The sequence below is a fragment of the Phocoena phocoena genome, chromosome 15 (genome assembly GCF_963924675.1).
Source record: "Phocoena phocoena chromosome 15, mPhoPho1.1, whole genome shotgun sequence".
NCBI lineage: Eukaryota > Metazoa > Chordata > Mammalia > Artiodactyla > Phocoenidae > Phocoena > Phocoena phocoena.
The window spans coordinates 14,626,419-14,641,330 of NC_089233.1; the positions used below are offsets into that span (position 1 = coordinate 14,626,419).

Consider the following 14,912-nt stretch of genomic DNA (forward strand, 5'->3'; position numbering starts at 1 on the left):
TTACAGGTTATTCTACTTACAGATCAAATTTGCCCTATGTTTCACCTTAGAAAAACACTCCCAAACAGGCTAACATTTTAAATCTTAAAAAAAATTTTTTTCTTTGTTTCATACCTTCTAAGTTTCATACCCTGAAAGGTCAAACTTAGGTCTATTAAAACTAAGTGCTTAGGGCTTCCCTGGTGGTGCACTGCTTGAATCCACCTTTCAATGCAGGGAACACGGGTTCGAGCCCTGGTCCGGGAAGATCCCACATGCCATGGAGCAACTAAGCCCGAGTGCCACAACTACTGAGTCTGCGCTCTAGAGCCGGCGAGCCACAACTACTGAAGCCCGTGCCTAGAGCCCGTGCTCCACAACAAAAGAAGCCACCGCAATGAGAAGCCCACACACCACGACGAAGAGTAGCCCCCACTTGCCACAACTAGAGAAAGCCCACGTGCAGCAACAAAGACCCAACTCAGCCATACATACATACATACATACATAAATACATAAATAAGTAAAACAAAAAAACTAAGTGTTTGTAGGGACTTCCCTGGTGGCTCAGTGGATAAGACTCCGTGTTCCCAATGCAGGGGGCCCGGGTTTGATCCCTGGTCAGGGAACTAGATCCCACATGCTGTAACTAAGAGCCCGCATGCTGCTACTAAGAGCCTGTATGCCGCAACTAAAAGATCCCGCATGCCAAAACTGAAGATCCCACAAGCCGCAACTAAAGATCCCACGTGCTGCAATGAAGATCCTGCGTGCAACTAAGACCTGATGTAGCCAAATAAGTAAGTAAATAAATAAATACTTAAAACAAAAACAAAAAAACCCTAAGTGTCTGTAGAAACCATTATGATCCCAACCTCTTAAAAACTTACAATTTTTATAAATTTAAGAGGATGTTATAATCAACTTTTTCTTTTGAAAACAAAATAGAAGTGTTGCAATTCCATGAGTTTTACTTCAGTTTTGCTAAATCCAAGCAAAATTAAATGTTGCCACAAACCAGAGCCACACCACCTCTAAGTACTTTAGATACCAAGGTTCCTTATGAGATTTCATTTGAAAAGAGTGTCCCACAGATAAGACAAGTTTGAAACAACTGGTCTACAGGATAAAAGTTAAGATCTTTAGCATAAAACATAAGGCCCTCCAAAGCCTGGTCCCTCTCAGCACTCTCAAGCCTAGGAATGAACTCTCTTGCAACACCAAACTGCCTATAATTCCTTATAAATACCACAGTGTTTCTCATCTTTGTGAATTTGTCCCTGTTGCAGCTTCCAAATGATTACTGCCTGGTTTTATTTTACTTTATGTTTAAACAATTATATTAGACTATGGGAAACAAATGTGACATTCTGGGCCCAGGTGGGACTGAGCTTGGATGACTTCCACTATAGAGTGGGAGGGCAGGGCCTACAGTTCAGGCATAACAGGTCCCAGCTGTTCTCTAGGTCCTTCTGTGCCCCTAGGTTGAGCCATGAGTCAGGCCACAAGAAGCTCTCTATTCCACCTCTTCTCTTTGGGCACTGTAGGACTAGAGTTAGACACAGACCGATCCTAGGAGTAATATCTCCTGATGGTTCATTTGGCTAAGGAAGAAAGAGATGTTTTAAGCAGTCAAGGAAGAACTACCACACTCCAACCATGGGTCACCCAAGGAGCACAATATCCTGTAAGTCAAAATGGTCTTCCCTTTATCTGGAAGCTTGCCCCCCAGGGGGCATCTCGCAATGTCTGGAAACATTCTGGGTTGCCACAACTTGGCAGGGGTGGGGAGGGTTGCTACTGGTATCTACTGAGTAGGAGCCAGGGATGCTGCTAATTAAACATCCCACAACGTACAGGATGGTCCCCCACAACAAAGAATTATCTGGCCCAAAATGTCAATACTGCCAAGGTTGAGAAACACTGCTTTATTTCTCAATTTGACACCACATCACCCAGGAAGGCCTTCCTGAACAGCACAGACTGGGTTAGGTACCTCTTGTTGGTTTCCCATAGTACTTCACACTGTATCATTCAGCAATCTGTGTCTTCTGTTATCATGGGTACCTTTAGGGCAGACTTCTGTACTCTGTCTGGCACATAGTAAGTACTCAGTGAAGTAGCAGAGACTGCTATCTGCCTACCCCAAAAAACAACCTATTCTTCTCAGTAAAAGAAACATCATGGGCTTCCCTGGTGGCGCAGTGGTTGAGAGTCCGCCTGCCGATGCAGGGGACACGGGTTCGTGCCCCGGTCCGGGAGGATCCCACATGCCGCGGAGCGGCTGGGCCCGTGAGCCATGGCCGCTGGGCTTGTGCGTCTGGAGCCTGTACTCCACAACGGGAGAGGCCACAACAGTGAGAGGCCCGCGCACAGCAAAAAAAAAAAAAAAAAAAAAAAAAAAAGAAACATCAACTCTCAGTTGGGCACATGGTCACTACATTCCTCAGCCTTTTATTTATGGCCATAAGACTAAGTTATGGCCAGGGCAACACACGGAGAAGGGCTACCTGGAAGCTTCTTGAAACAATTCTTAAAAAATACTTAAGGCTCCTTCTTATATGCCCACCCTACCCCTACCCTGCTGCCTAGGACACAGATAATATGACTGGAGCTCCAACTTGGACCTTGGGGGCAATGAGCTTCCAAACCAGTCTTGGTCTGCCTTCTTTTACATAACAGCCACTATTTTATTTAAAACCACTGTTATCTTGGATCGCTCTCTTTTGCAAAGACACCTTAATCTAAATGATTTAATACTCAACTTCTATTTTTTGCCATCGATTGCCATGTTCTTCAAGAAAAGTGAGAGTTGTGCTTTATATTAATTTATGTTCTTGCTCTTCTCATTCTTCACTGACATATTTTTAAATACAATTTTCCTCTAACAACCTGTTTTGCTGTCAATTGTATTCCTCGTTTATTCAATTACCCTTTTCCAGCTAAGTGTTCTCAGCTACTTAGCTCTTCAATTTGACTTGTAAAAGCAGCACAGCCATTTCCACAATCCCAAAGCGTTCCTCTTAGATGGTATTTGATTAACAGCTAAATTTATAAAGATAGGTTTACTGCCTTCACAAAGGATCAGTAATCCAAAGTAAACAGCCTTGCTCTATGATAATTTTATGGGGAAAAGTGTAATATTTATAAAACTCCTCTGGGATATTTTAATCTGAGTTCACAGAGCTCAGCCAATCCTGATTTGCATGCTATTAATCTTACAAACTATAGAAGTGATCCTAATTTGCATGAATATAGCTTTCTCTTAACTTGCTCATAATATTCTTTTTTTTTTTTTTTGGCGGTACCGCAGGCCTCTCACTGTTGTGGCCTCTCCCGTTGCGGAGCACAGGCTCCGGCCGCGCAGGCTCAGGGGCCATGGCTCACGGGCCCAGCTGCTCCGCGGCATGTGGGATCTTCCCGGACTGGGGCACGAACCTGTGTCCCCTGCATCGGCAGGCGGACTCTCAACCACTGTGCCACCAGGGAAGCCCACTCATAATATTCTTGTTATCCTTACATTTCAGAAATTTTTCAAGTAGACATTTTGTTATCTTTCTCTGGTAATCCTGTAAAATATAAAAATTTTTAATTTCCAAACTAAGTTCCATTTTGGAAACTAAAAAAAAAATTAATATTCTAAATTTACTAAATAACTATTCTACTTCCTCAAAAGTATCTCCATTTCCAAAAACTTTTCTGCATTATTTTCACCTATTTAATGTGTTTTTTGCTCTGGATCGGATTTCTAAGTTTTTTCTCTGCTTTACACTTATTAGAAGCTTCAGAGTGTCATTTATTGTATTCTAATTTGTTCTCTTATATTTACCACTATTATTACATTTTTCATTCTAACCTATTTGTGCATAATAGTTGTACACCCTTTTTCTGCTCTAGGAGTAGATAACTCTTCTCTGAATTGTAGTTGTGATTCTTGTACTTATTCCTTTTAAGGGTTACCATTATATTATTTTGTTTTTCTGGCTTTGCTCTTTTGACTACTAAACTTATTTACTGATCATAAGTTACCTTTTTATTTCACTCACTCTTGAGTATACATATGGTTGGTGGCTTTTTTTTGTTGTTACTGTTATTGATGATTTTTATTTGTTCCAGGTAATTCTATAGTATCTTAATGAGTTTAAGAGCAAAAACAACTCCGTGCACTCTAGTAACTTCCTGAATGCTTCCATATGGAGATGACTAAAATTCCACAAAAATTCCACAATCTGCAGGAAGAGGTCTACATGAATAGTCTCAAACTTTACTTCTATTTCCTACTCAAAATACAAACTTCTATTTCCTACTCCAAACGCAAAATACAAATATCAAACAGATCAGGCCTCAGCAGTAGATACCATTTACTGATCAGCAAAACCCTCCTCCAATTCAATCACTTGGAGAATTCTGCCGGAATACACCTATTTGCATAAAATATTTTCCTTAGAATGTGCCCCCCCACCTTTCTATACAAACATTTCTTGAAAGATAAAGGCAAAAAGACATGTAGAAATACCTCAATTTTTTCCTACTCTCTATTAGTTTAGAAGAAATAGATCAGCGAGTTCTATACATATTGTTTTTTGGAGCTATCATATTCAAGACTATATGATTCAGTTTAATATGAAGTTGAATAGTATGGTTGAATAATTTATTAAAACAGAACGTAGCATTCAAACATAAAAGTTATAATGCCAGTCACTGGAGAAACTAGAACTACTACTGGAGTTGAACGACTACCTTAAAATATCAAGGATGACTAGTATATCTAAAATCCTAGGGACTTCCCTGGCGGTCCAGTGGTTAAGACCCTGTGCTTCCAATGCAAGGGGTGTGGGTTCAATTCCTGGTCGGGGAACTGAGATCCCATATGCTGCACAGCGTAGCCAAAAAAAATTAATAAGTAAAAAATTAAAATAGAATAAAATCCTACAGTTTTACCTAAATGCAGAACTAAAGCTAAATTATCAGCCAGTCAAAGCAATCTGTTTTCATCCCTTCTCCACTCATTATTTTGCTTTTATTTTCAATTTTGAAAAGTTTAGCTTATATACACTAATCTCTAATGAAGACTCCCTGGACCACGCCAGAACGAAAGTATGCTTTCTTCTATCAAACTCTTTCATAGACGACCCTTATACATGCTAGCACGTGACTACCCTACACCTCCTACTCTTCTGTAACTGGAACTGATCAGGGAAGCAAGAAATGAAATGAAAATAACTGAAAATTCCTAAGCAAAGCAAAAGAAAGCTTAACTTTCATAGTTAACAAGATAAGGCAGGTAGAACCATGAAGGCCCTTCTTATTGCTGTCGTCAACAATTTCTGCATCCTGAGCCATCTGGTGATATCTTCAAGGCTGCCTAAATATTTTCAGTATTTTTGTACTAAATAATACTAAAATAAGTATTAAAATACTTACTTTAAACAATTTTCCCAGAATAAAAATATTTATAGGAAGGCAAAAGCACACAGGATGATTGACTCTGGCCTATGAATTCCTTATGGTCATGACTCTCAACTAACATGTAATATTTACAACCTGGTACTTACTAATGGAGTAAGTCTGTATGTTTTTACCTTATCTCCCAATTAGCTCTTTTTAAGAGCAGGGACTCAGTCTTAAAAGAGGCAGTACAGTTTAGATTAGACCTGCTTCAACCACAGTAGCTCTGCTCTTATCTATTTTATACTGTAATGCTGGGTAAGTCTTTGTTTCAAAAAGGAGTTTAAATGTTATTATTTTGCTTGTAAGTTTAAAAACTACTTGCATCCCACTAAAATTAAAAGGACTGACAATACCAAGTGTTGGAAAAGATGTGAAGCAACTAGAACACATTCATGTATAGTATGGTCACACATGAATGGTACAGCCATACATGAATGATACAGACACCCTGGAAAAATGGAAGTATTTGTTAAAGATACATAGATACATAGATAGAGATATCTTACGAGCCATCAGTTCTACTCATTGTTATATACCCAAGAGAAATGAAAGCTTATGTCAACCAAAGGTTATGTACAAGAATATGCTTAGCAACTTTACCCATAATTCCCCCAAACTGGAAACATCAAATGTCCATCAATGGAACAATGGATCAATTGTGTTATATTTACATATTGGAATATCACGTAGTAATGAAAAAGAATGAACTACTGCTATGTATAATATTCTGGGTGAATCTAAATGTTAAATGAAAAAATCCAAGAACAAGATAATAAATAGACATGACTGCATTTATATGAAGTTCAAAAACAAGCAAGACTGTTTTTGAACTTTATATGCAACCTCATATCACCTCTAGTGAAAGAGATTGGAACAGGGTTACTTTGGGGTTTAGGAGGATACTGACTGGGAAGGAGCATAAAGGAGTCTCCTGAGTGCTGGTAATTTTTTTATATCTTTATATGGATGGTGAGAACACAAGTGTGTAGAGATGTAAACATTCATCAAATTGTACACTGAATATTTGTGATTTACTATATATGTTATACCCTAATTTTAAAAAACTCATATAGTGGCAAGAGTCGTGGAATAGGCATTGGAGGTTCTAGTCATGGTTCTGCCATATGTGATTCTTGACAAAGCATAAAACCTCACTGGGTCTGCATTCTATAGACTACATGCTAAGTAAGGTCTTTTCCCCCTCTAAAAGTCACTGATTCAAAATTCCTGTGAATTTCCTTGGTCTGCATGTTTGCAAAATTATATTTTTTCTTTTTTCTTTTTTTTGGCCATGTTGCGCAGCATGCAGGTTCTTAGTTCCCCAACCAGGGATCAAACCTGTGCTCTCTGCAGTGGAAGTGCAGAGTCTTAACCACTGGACCACCAGGGAAGTCCCTGCAAAATTATCTTTTCCTGATTTCCACAGAAATTTAACTTGAGCATCTCTTTAATCCCTACTTGGAGAGATGAGGGGCGTTAATAGGCTTATTTTATATTAATAGATGGAACTAGCATCAGAATTTCTGGGCCAACATACAAGCATACAAAGTAAAATGTTACCTAAGAATACAGGTGATTAGAAACTAGTGATGCTCTATTATTTGGAGAGAACAGTGAACTGTGATGACGTTAGCTAAAGCTGTAATTCTCTTTGAATCAATAAAAATAACCTGGAGCCACTGGAGTGATGATACCTAATAATTTATAATCAATAACTGAAAGCTTGTTGTAGAAAGGTAGTGTGGTGGTGGTGTTCTCATCCACCATTCAGGATGTAAGACAAGTTGCTCATAGTGAACTATGAGGAATCAAGTTGCTCATAGTGAACTATGAGGAATCAATATTTACCGTACAAGTTCTATACTTTGAAAAAAAAAATCAAGAAGACATTCCTTGATAGGGGCAAGCAGGACACACAAGGGAAGTTCACTGCTTTTTCTTTTTTTTTTTTTTTTTTTACAGGGGATATTACTTTTATAAATGGAAAGATAAAAAATAAAATTTAGTCATAGCCAACTTTTCTTCATGAGGAGATGCTACCTGAATTTAACAGTAGGTTTTATATCCTTATATCCTTATTCTAGGTATAAGTCATCAAGTCAGGTTATCAGATCAAGTCAGGCCACCCTAGTCATCACTTCATGAGAAAGGAAGAAAAATACAATGGTTTTAGAAATATTTGATTCCAAGGAACTTCGTGTATGAATTATGGATTAAGCTTCCAAATTCCAGAGATCCTCTAAAATTTTGTAAAAATCAAGGGAAGATGTATCCATCAGATGACAAAAGAAGCACTACATGTAATAAAATGCCATGGGAAAAAGCACTAGCCCATTAAGACCAAAGCATAGATTCTAATTCTGGCCCTGCCATTTAAATTTGAGTAAATCATTTTGATCTTTCTGACTCAGATTTCCTACCTGTAAAATGAAGGGAATGAGTTAGATAATTTTAACCTTTATTTTTCTCTCACTAAAATGTCCTATATGCTGGAATTCACTACCAACATGGTAGATGCTTTTCCTCATATTGACCCTAATCTACACAAAAGTTAACTATCCTTATTAACAAAAATATCTAGAAATTAAATATCAGAAGCCACTAAAATTGAATGATGGACATTAAAGTCTGATGTCTTTTCCACTGCTATAAATTGGGTTTGCTTCCATCAAGTACATAAAGGACAATTCATAAATTTAAAAATGAATTAAGCAAATGAAAGGGTCTATAATGAACCGGCTAGAGAATTTTTTAAAAACTCACTGATGAAGCTCTATTCCAGAAAAGGTCTATAGTTTCCATACACATATATATATTCCATATAGACACACACACACACCCACACACACCCACACACACCCACACACACACACACATTCTTTATTAGCTGAATATGGTCAAATAAAAAACATAACATCTACTCACTTTGACAGAGATACTCCCCCAGCTTTCCCAATCATCTCTTCATGGTGTAATACTGAGTGGTTCCAAGGAATTTGGAGGAACTTTAAGAGTGTTCTCATCCACCGTTCAGGATGTAAGACAAGTTGCTCATAGTGAACTAACATGCATTTTTTATAGCCAACCTCCATACACTGGTTATACATGGTCTCTATGGCACGATTCCACTTGGTCAAACAGTCCCTATAGCTGTTCAGGTCAAATCCAGCGATTGTAACTTTTCGAGAAATCATTGAATGTACTGATGCCCGGCCATCACGGACCATCAGGAGAAATTTGGCATTGGGGAATAACCTAGCAAGGTAAGTTAAGGATTTCAGGGCAAAAGGATCTTTATTACATAAATAAGGGGCTGGCTCCCCATGCTTAACAATGATTTCTAGTAAGAAGGCCTGCATGGCAGAATCCAGCACTTCATCGGTGACACCAGCCTCATCCAAGCGTATTTTCTCTTTACTCGACCGTGACCATATCTGCTTCAGAGCCAGGATTCGAGGAATGACCCTGGTTTCCTCTCCACAGCGAATATCAGGGTGTGCATCTAGCATGGCCCTCATGAGTGTGGTTCCACTCCGAGGCACACCTCCAATAAATATTAAAGGCATATCTTTGTGATAGGCAAAGGTTTTATTGGCTTTGATGTCCAGGCCAGTTCGCACAGTGGTCTTTGTGTTCTCCAATTTGAGGGGCTGGCTACGTTCTTCTATTCGGTGATGGCATTCCATGGCGTGTTGGCCCAAGTAAAATACAGTCACAGAACTAATCACCAGACATGCCAATAGTAAGTTCTGCTTCAGTTTTCCAACCATCTTGATGTGGTTATCTTGCTATTAAACAGATATTTTGCTACAAATGTTTTTCAGAAAACATTCAGGCCATGGAGATTCTACTTCAGAAAGATGATCAATATCTAATAGGAAAAGGAAAAAGTTATTTTACCATTACATTAAGATTGTTTACAAATTAATCATCAGTTATCACCATTGCATTTTAGCTAGAAAGAAGTTGAAGCAGTCTTAAATACACTGATACTCTTAGAATAAAAGTATATATAAATATAAGCAAAAATAAATCAATATTTCTAATCAGAAACAGCTTTTCTTAATGTAACAATTCTGAAGCTACAGACCTTGCACAGAATGGAAAAATAAATAAAATTATTTCTATAGTGAGTCAAGCAAATATTTAATATTCCCAAGTATGTTTGGAGTCTAACCCAAGGTTCATCTCTGATATTCAGAGTTGCTTCATCCCCAAGAAGCTTCATCCACATTCTACTATAAACAGAAATTACAGAAGAAATATACAACTTCCAAATTTTTAACACAGATTCAGTTTATTCATATCTTACAAATTATTTATTTAGGTACTACAGTCCAGATACTTGGGCTTGGCTGAGGATAAACTTTGAAAAGGACAGCAGTGCAGTGACCCCTGCTCTCAGGAAACAAAGTCTCATGGGCAGACAAATATACAATGATAATAAAGTGTGATCAGTGTCTTAGTAGAAATAAGCAAAGGAGACAATGGTAGTATAATGATAAGGCACACAGAAAGGAAGCTACCTCAGGAAGCTATAAAACCATATATAAAACAAGAGGAAGGAGTACTCTAAGCAATAGAAACTTGTGTGCAAAAGCACAATGGCATGACAGAACACAGCATAATTAGGTGACAAGAAGTAGTTCAGGAAAGCTGGTGTATAGGGTGCAAAGAAAACTGTGTGTGTCTGTGATCTAGCCTTATCTAGAATAGATAAGATTTGGGTACACAGAGCATTCTAAACCGAAGATACGCTATGACCAAAGACACAGACATGTAAAAGCAGGGGCATGTACGTAAAACATACGTACTATGTACATGTCAACTTACCCTGAATTTCAGAGGGCAAGTGTGATGTTTAGTTTTATCTGTCAACTTGGCTAGGCTATGGTGCCCAGTGTTTGGTCAAACACCAGTCAAAATGTTTCTGTGAAGGTATATTTTTTAGAAGTGATTAACAATTAAATCAACAGACTTTGAGTAGATTACCCTCCAAAATACAGGTGGACCTCATCCAACAATTGAAGTCCTTAAGAGAAAAGACAAGTTTCCTGAAGAAAAAGGGATTCTCCACAAGACTGCAACACAGAAACCCTGCCTGAGCTTCTAGCCTGCTGCCCTGAGGAATTCAGCCTCTAGGCTAACATCAACTCTTACCTGCCGGACTGCTGTATGGATTTTAGAAATACCAGTGCCATAATCACATGAGCCAATTCCTTAAAAACTCTCAGTCATACACACACACACACACACACACATATGAATATCCTGACTGACAGTGAGTACACCTGGGGAAATGACTAACTACACCAGAAAAAGAATACATTCTGAGGGGCTGGATGTCTAGCTATGAACTAAGGAGAAGGTAGGCAATTCTTCTCCCCAAAAAAACAAGTTATAAAGAGGAATGAAACTGACAAAACCACCCTTTCAGTCCTCTGGAAATTGACCAAAGGAATACAGCAACCCAAGAAGCATTTATGTTTGAAAAACTGCTCAACGGTTCAGTAAGAACAGTGAAAGCTGTGGTATTTGTGCCCAAGACTACTCCCACCCCCACCATCCACCCACTCAGCAGGTACAGAGGTTCTGCAGGGCAGGACAAACTACAAGGCCTGGAGGCTTTGCTGCTGGAATCAATGGGAGATCACTCAATTTGAACTGGAGCGTAGCACACATGCCCAACTGTGCTGCCAGTGTAAGTGATGCTCCAGGCGGCAGGTGAGCAAGGACGGTGAAGAGCTCTAGTAGGCTGAGGCTGTAGTCGTGATCAGCAAGCTCGTGGCCAACGCTGAGCTATATACAGGCAAAGAGGAGACATGAAAGGATCAAGTGGAAAGTAAACACCAGGGCAGATTTGAGAACAGCCTGAACTTTGAACATGTTCCTCTGCCCCACACGCAGATCCACTGGCAGAGGACAAGTCTTACTGCCTCAATATGTTTGAGCACAACCGCTGTCCACTAAGCTATGCAGACAGGGGGCAAACCACAAGAAAGCCATGCTTAATAATGAAAACAATTGTGTATGTGTGTGTATGTATCTGAGCAGCTACATCAGCATACATTTATATGAAGTGTTCACATCTGGCAAATTTACAGAGACAGAAAGCATGGGGTGGAAGCAGGAACTTATGGCAAACAGGCATGAGGGGACTTTTTCCAGTGATGAAAATGTTCTAAAACTGGACTGTTGTGATAGTTGCACAACTCTATAAAATCTACTAAAAATCACTGAATTGTACCCTTAAAATGAGTAAGTTTTATGGTATATGCTACACCTCAGTACAGCTGGTTTTTCTTTTTTTGAAGAATACACTCAAAGAAATATTTTTTGAGAGTCTCAGTAGGATACAACAGTCAAGATCTGGTTTTTGTTTACTCATGTATTCATTCCTTTAGCCACATATTTGAAGACCTATTATTGTGCCAGGCACTGTACTTTATTATAAAGGTGCAACAAAGAACCACAAAGTGAGAAGAGGTTGAGATTAGAAGATCAGCTTGATAAGAAAAGACTGCAAAGAAAAAAACATTAATTAAGATAATTGGTAGCAATATAGCATTGAAATATCTATGCAGAAAACTGTATCCATGATGTAGAAGGCACACTTAAGATGTTACACCAGTATTTAATTTAAAGGGGAGAAAGTGGGAAGGAAAGAAAACAATGGAGAGAAAAGAGAGTAATAGAGAAAATGGAGAATTAAGATACAACCCTAGAAAAATAACATTTTGGTTAAAGAAACTAAAACTGTATCACAAGCACAAAGGGAAAAAATCCTTTTGGAAATAGAAAAAAAGACATTAGTCTATTCAAGTGAGGGCCTACCTTTCAAGCAAAACAATGACAATAAACCCAATCTGGAAACATCCTGGCAATTTCAAATATGGCAATTTCAAATTTCAAATATAGTTCAATTTCAAATGTGAAAGAAATAGTTCTTCAGGCTTCCAAACAGAAAAAGAAAATAAGGACCATACGACCAAAAAACAAGCTGGCATTAGATGTCTCTGCAACATTAAATGCTTATCCTCTGGTTTCCTTGTAAGATACCTTTTCTTATTTTTCAAATTTGCTATGATGAACATGTGTTACCTTTCTAAGTGAGAAAAGAAAAAACAATATTTAAAATATAATAGGGGGCTTCCCTGGTGGCTCAGTGGTAAAGAATCTGCCTGCCAATGCAGGGGACACGGGTTCGAGCCCTGGTCCAGGAAGATCCCACATGCCATGGAGCAACTAAGCCCATGTGCCACAACTACTGAGCCTGCGCTCTAGAGCCCGCAAGCCATGAATACTGAGCCCACGTGCCACGACTACTGGGCCCACGTGCCACAACTACTGAAGCCTGCGCGCCTAGAGCCCGTGCTCTGCAACAAGAGAAGCCACTGCAATGAGAAGCCCATGCACTGCAACGAAGAGTAGCCCCCACTCACAGCAACCAGAGAAAGCCCGCGCAGCAACAAAGACCCAAGGCAGCCAAAACTAAATAAATGTATTAAAAAATAATAATAATAGGAATAGCCTTTCTTAAAAATTGACAGGTAAAGATCTGAAGAATGAGCAGGAACTAGGTAAAGAGTGAAGAGAAGAGCATTCTAAGCAAAAGTAAATGGATATGCAAAAGCCCTGCAATAGAAAGGCATTTTAAAGCTTTCAGGGACTTCCCTGGCAGTCCAGTGGTTAAGACTCTGTGCTTCCAATTCAGGGGGCACGGGTTCAATCCCTAGTTGGGAACTAAGATCCCACATGCCACATGGTGCGGGCAAAAAAAAAAAAAAAATAGTTTTCAAAGAGCAGGCTAAGGCAGTAAGCAAGAGAGAAAGTGAGTGAGAGATGAAACTGGAAAAATGAGCAGGGGTCAGTTCATAAATCTTGTGGGTCAGGTTAGGGATATAAAATTTTATCATAGATGCAATCAGATGTGACTGATTTAAAGATCCTAAGCAGTGAGTTACTTAATCTTATTTAGGTTTATACAATCTCACTCTGGCCAAAACTATCTTGAAAAACAAAAATGTTGGAAGATTCACGATTTCAAAACTTAATACAAAGTGATAGTAATGAAGACAATGCAAATACTGGCAGAAAAACAGGCATACAGATGAATGGAAGTCCAGAAATAAACTGTTACATTTATGGTCAACTGACTTTTGACAAGGGTGCCAAGATAACTGAGAGAGGAAAGAGCACTCTTTTCAACAAATGATGCTGGGACAACTGGACATCCACATGCAAAAGAATGAAGCTGAATACCTATTCACAAAAATTTACTCAAAATGAGCTAGAGACCTAAATGTAAGAGCTAAAACTATAAAATTCTTAGAAGAAAACAGAAGTGTAAATCTTTGTGGCTGTGCGTTAGGCCACAGTTTCATAGATACAACACCAAAAGTACAAGAGACAAAGAAAAAACAGATAAATTGGACTTCATCAAAATTTAAAATATTTGTGCTCCAAAGGACAATATCCTAAAAGTGAAAGACAAACCAAAGAATGGGAGAACATATATGTAAATCATATGTCCAATAAGGGACTTGTAACCAGAATATGTAAAGAACTTACAATTCAACAAGACAGACAAATAACCCAATAAAATACGGACAAAAACTCTAACTAGACACTTCCCCAAAGAAGATATACAATAGTTAATTAGCACATGAAAAGATGCTCAACAATGTTAATCTTCAGGAAAATGCAAATCAAAACCAAAATGAGGGGCTTCCCTGGTGGCGCAGTGGTTGAGAGTCCGCCTGCCGATGCAGGGGACACGGGTTCGTGCCCCGGTCCGGGAGGATCCCACATGCTGTGGAGCGGCTGGGCCCATGAGCTGTGGCCGCTGGGCCTGCGCGTCCAGGGCCTGTGCTCTACGACGGGAGGGGCCACAGCAGTGAGAGGCCCGCATACCGCAAAAAAAAAAAAAAAAAACCAAAATGAGATACCACTTCAAACCCACTAGATGGCAACAAAAAAAACACAGACAATAAAAAGTGTCCGTGAAGATGTGGAGAAACTGAAACCCTCATATACTGCCAGTGGGTGGAACTGTAAACTGGCGGGGGCACAGTCACTTTAGAAAACAGTTCGGCAGTTCCTCAAAAGGTTAAGAGTTACCATATGATCCAGCAATTCCACCCAAGAGAATTGAATACACGTGTCTACACAAAAACTTATACACAAATGTTCATGGCATCACTATTCATAGCCAAAAATAAGCAACAACCCAAATGCCCACTAACTGATAAACGGGTAAACAATATATGGTATATCCATGCAACAGAGTATTACTAAGCCATAAAAAGGAGTACTGATACATGTTACAATTTGGATGAACCTTAAAAATATTATGGTAATTGACTGAAATAACTCATTAAAGATCACATACTGTATGATCCCATTTATATGAAATATCCAGAAAAGGCAAATCTGTAGAGACAGAAAAATTAGTAGTTGCCTGGGGCTGAGGGGAGAAAGAA

The 14,912-nt window shown here is 39.0% G+C and overlaps 1 protein-coding gene across 1 annotated transcript in view; it reads right to left on the reverse strand.

The window, feature by feature from the left end:
• TPST1 (tyrosylprotein sulfotransferase 1) overlaps positions 1 to 14,912 on the reverse strand; it is a 119,720-nt gene that overhangs the window by 79,130 nt on the left and 25,678 nt on the right. The window contains exon 2 of the mRNA XM_065892688.1: positions 8,356 to 9,301. Within this exon, the coding sequence (XP_065748760.1) occupies positions 8,356 to 9,200 (845 nt within the window). The 5' untranslated portion in view covers positions 9,201 to 9,301. The remainder of the gene's footprint in view (positions 1 to 8,355; positions 9,302 to 14,912) is intronic.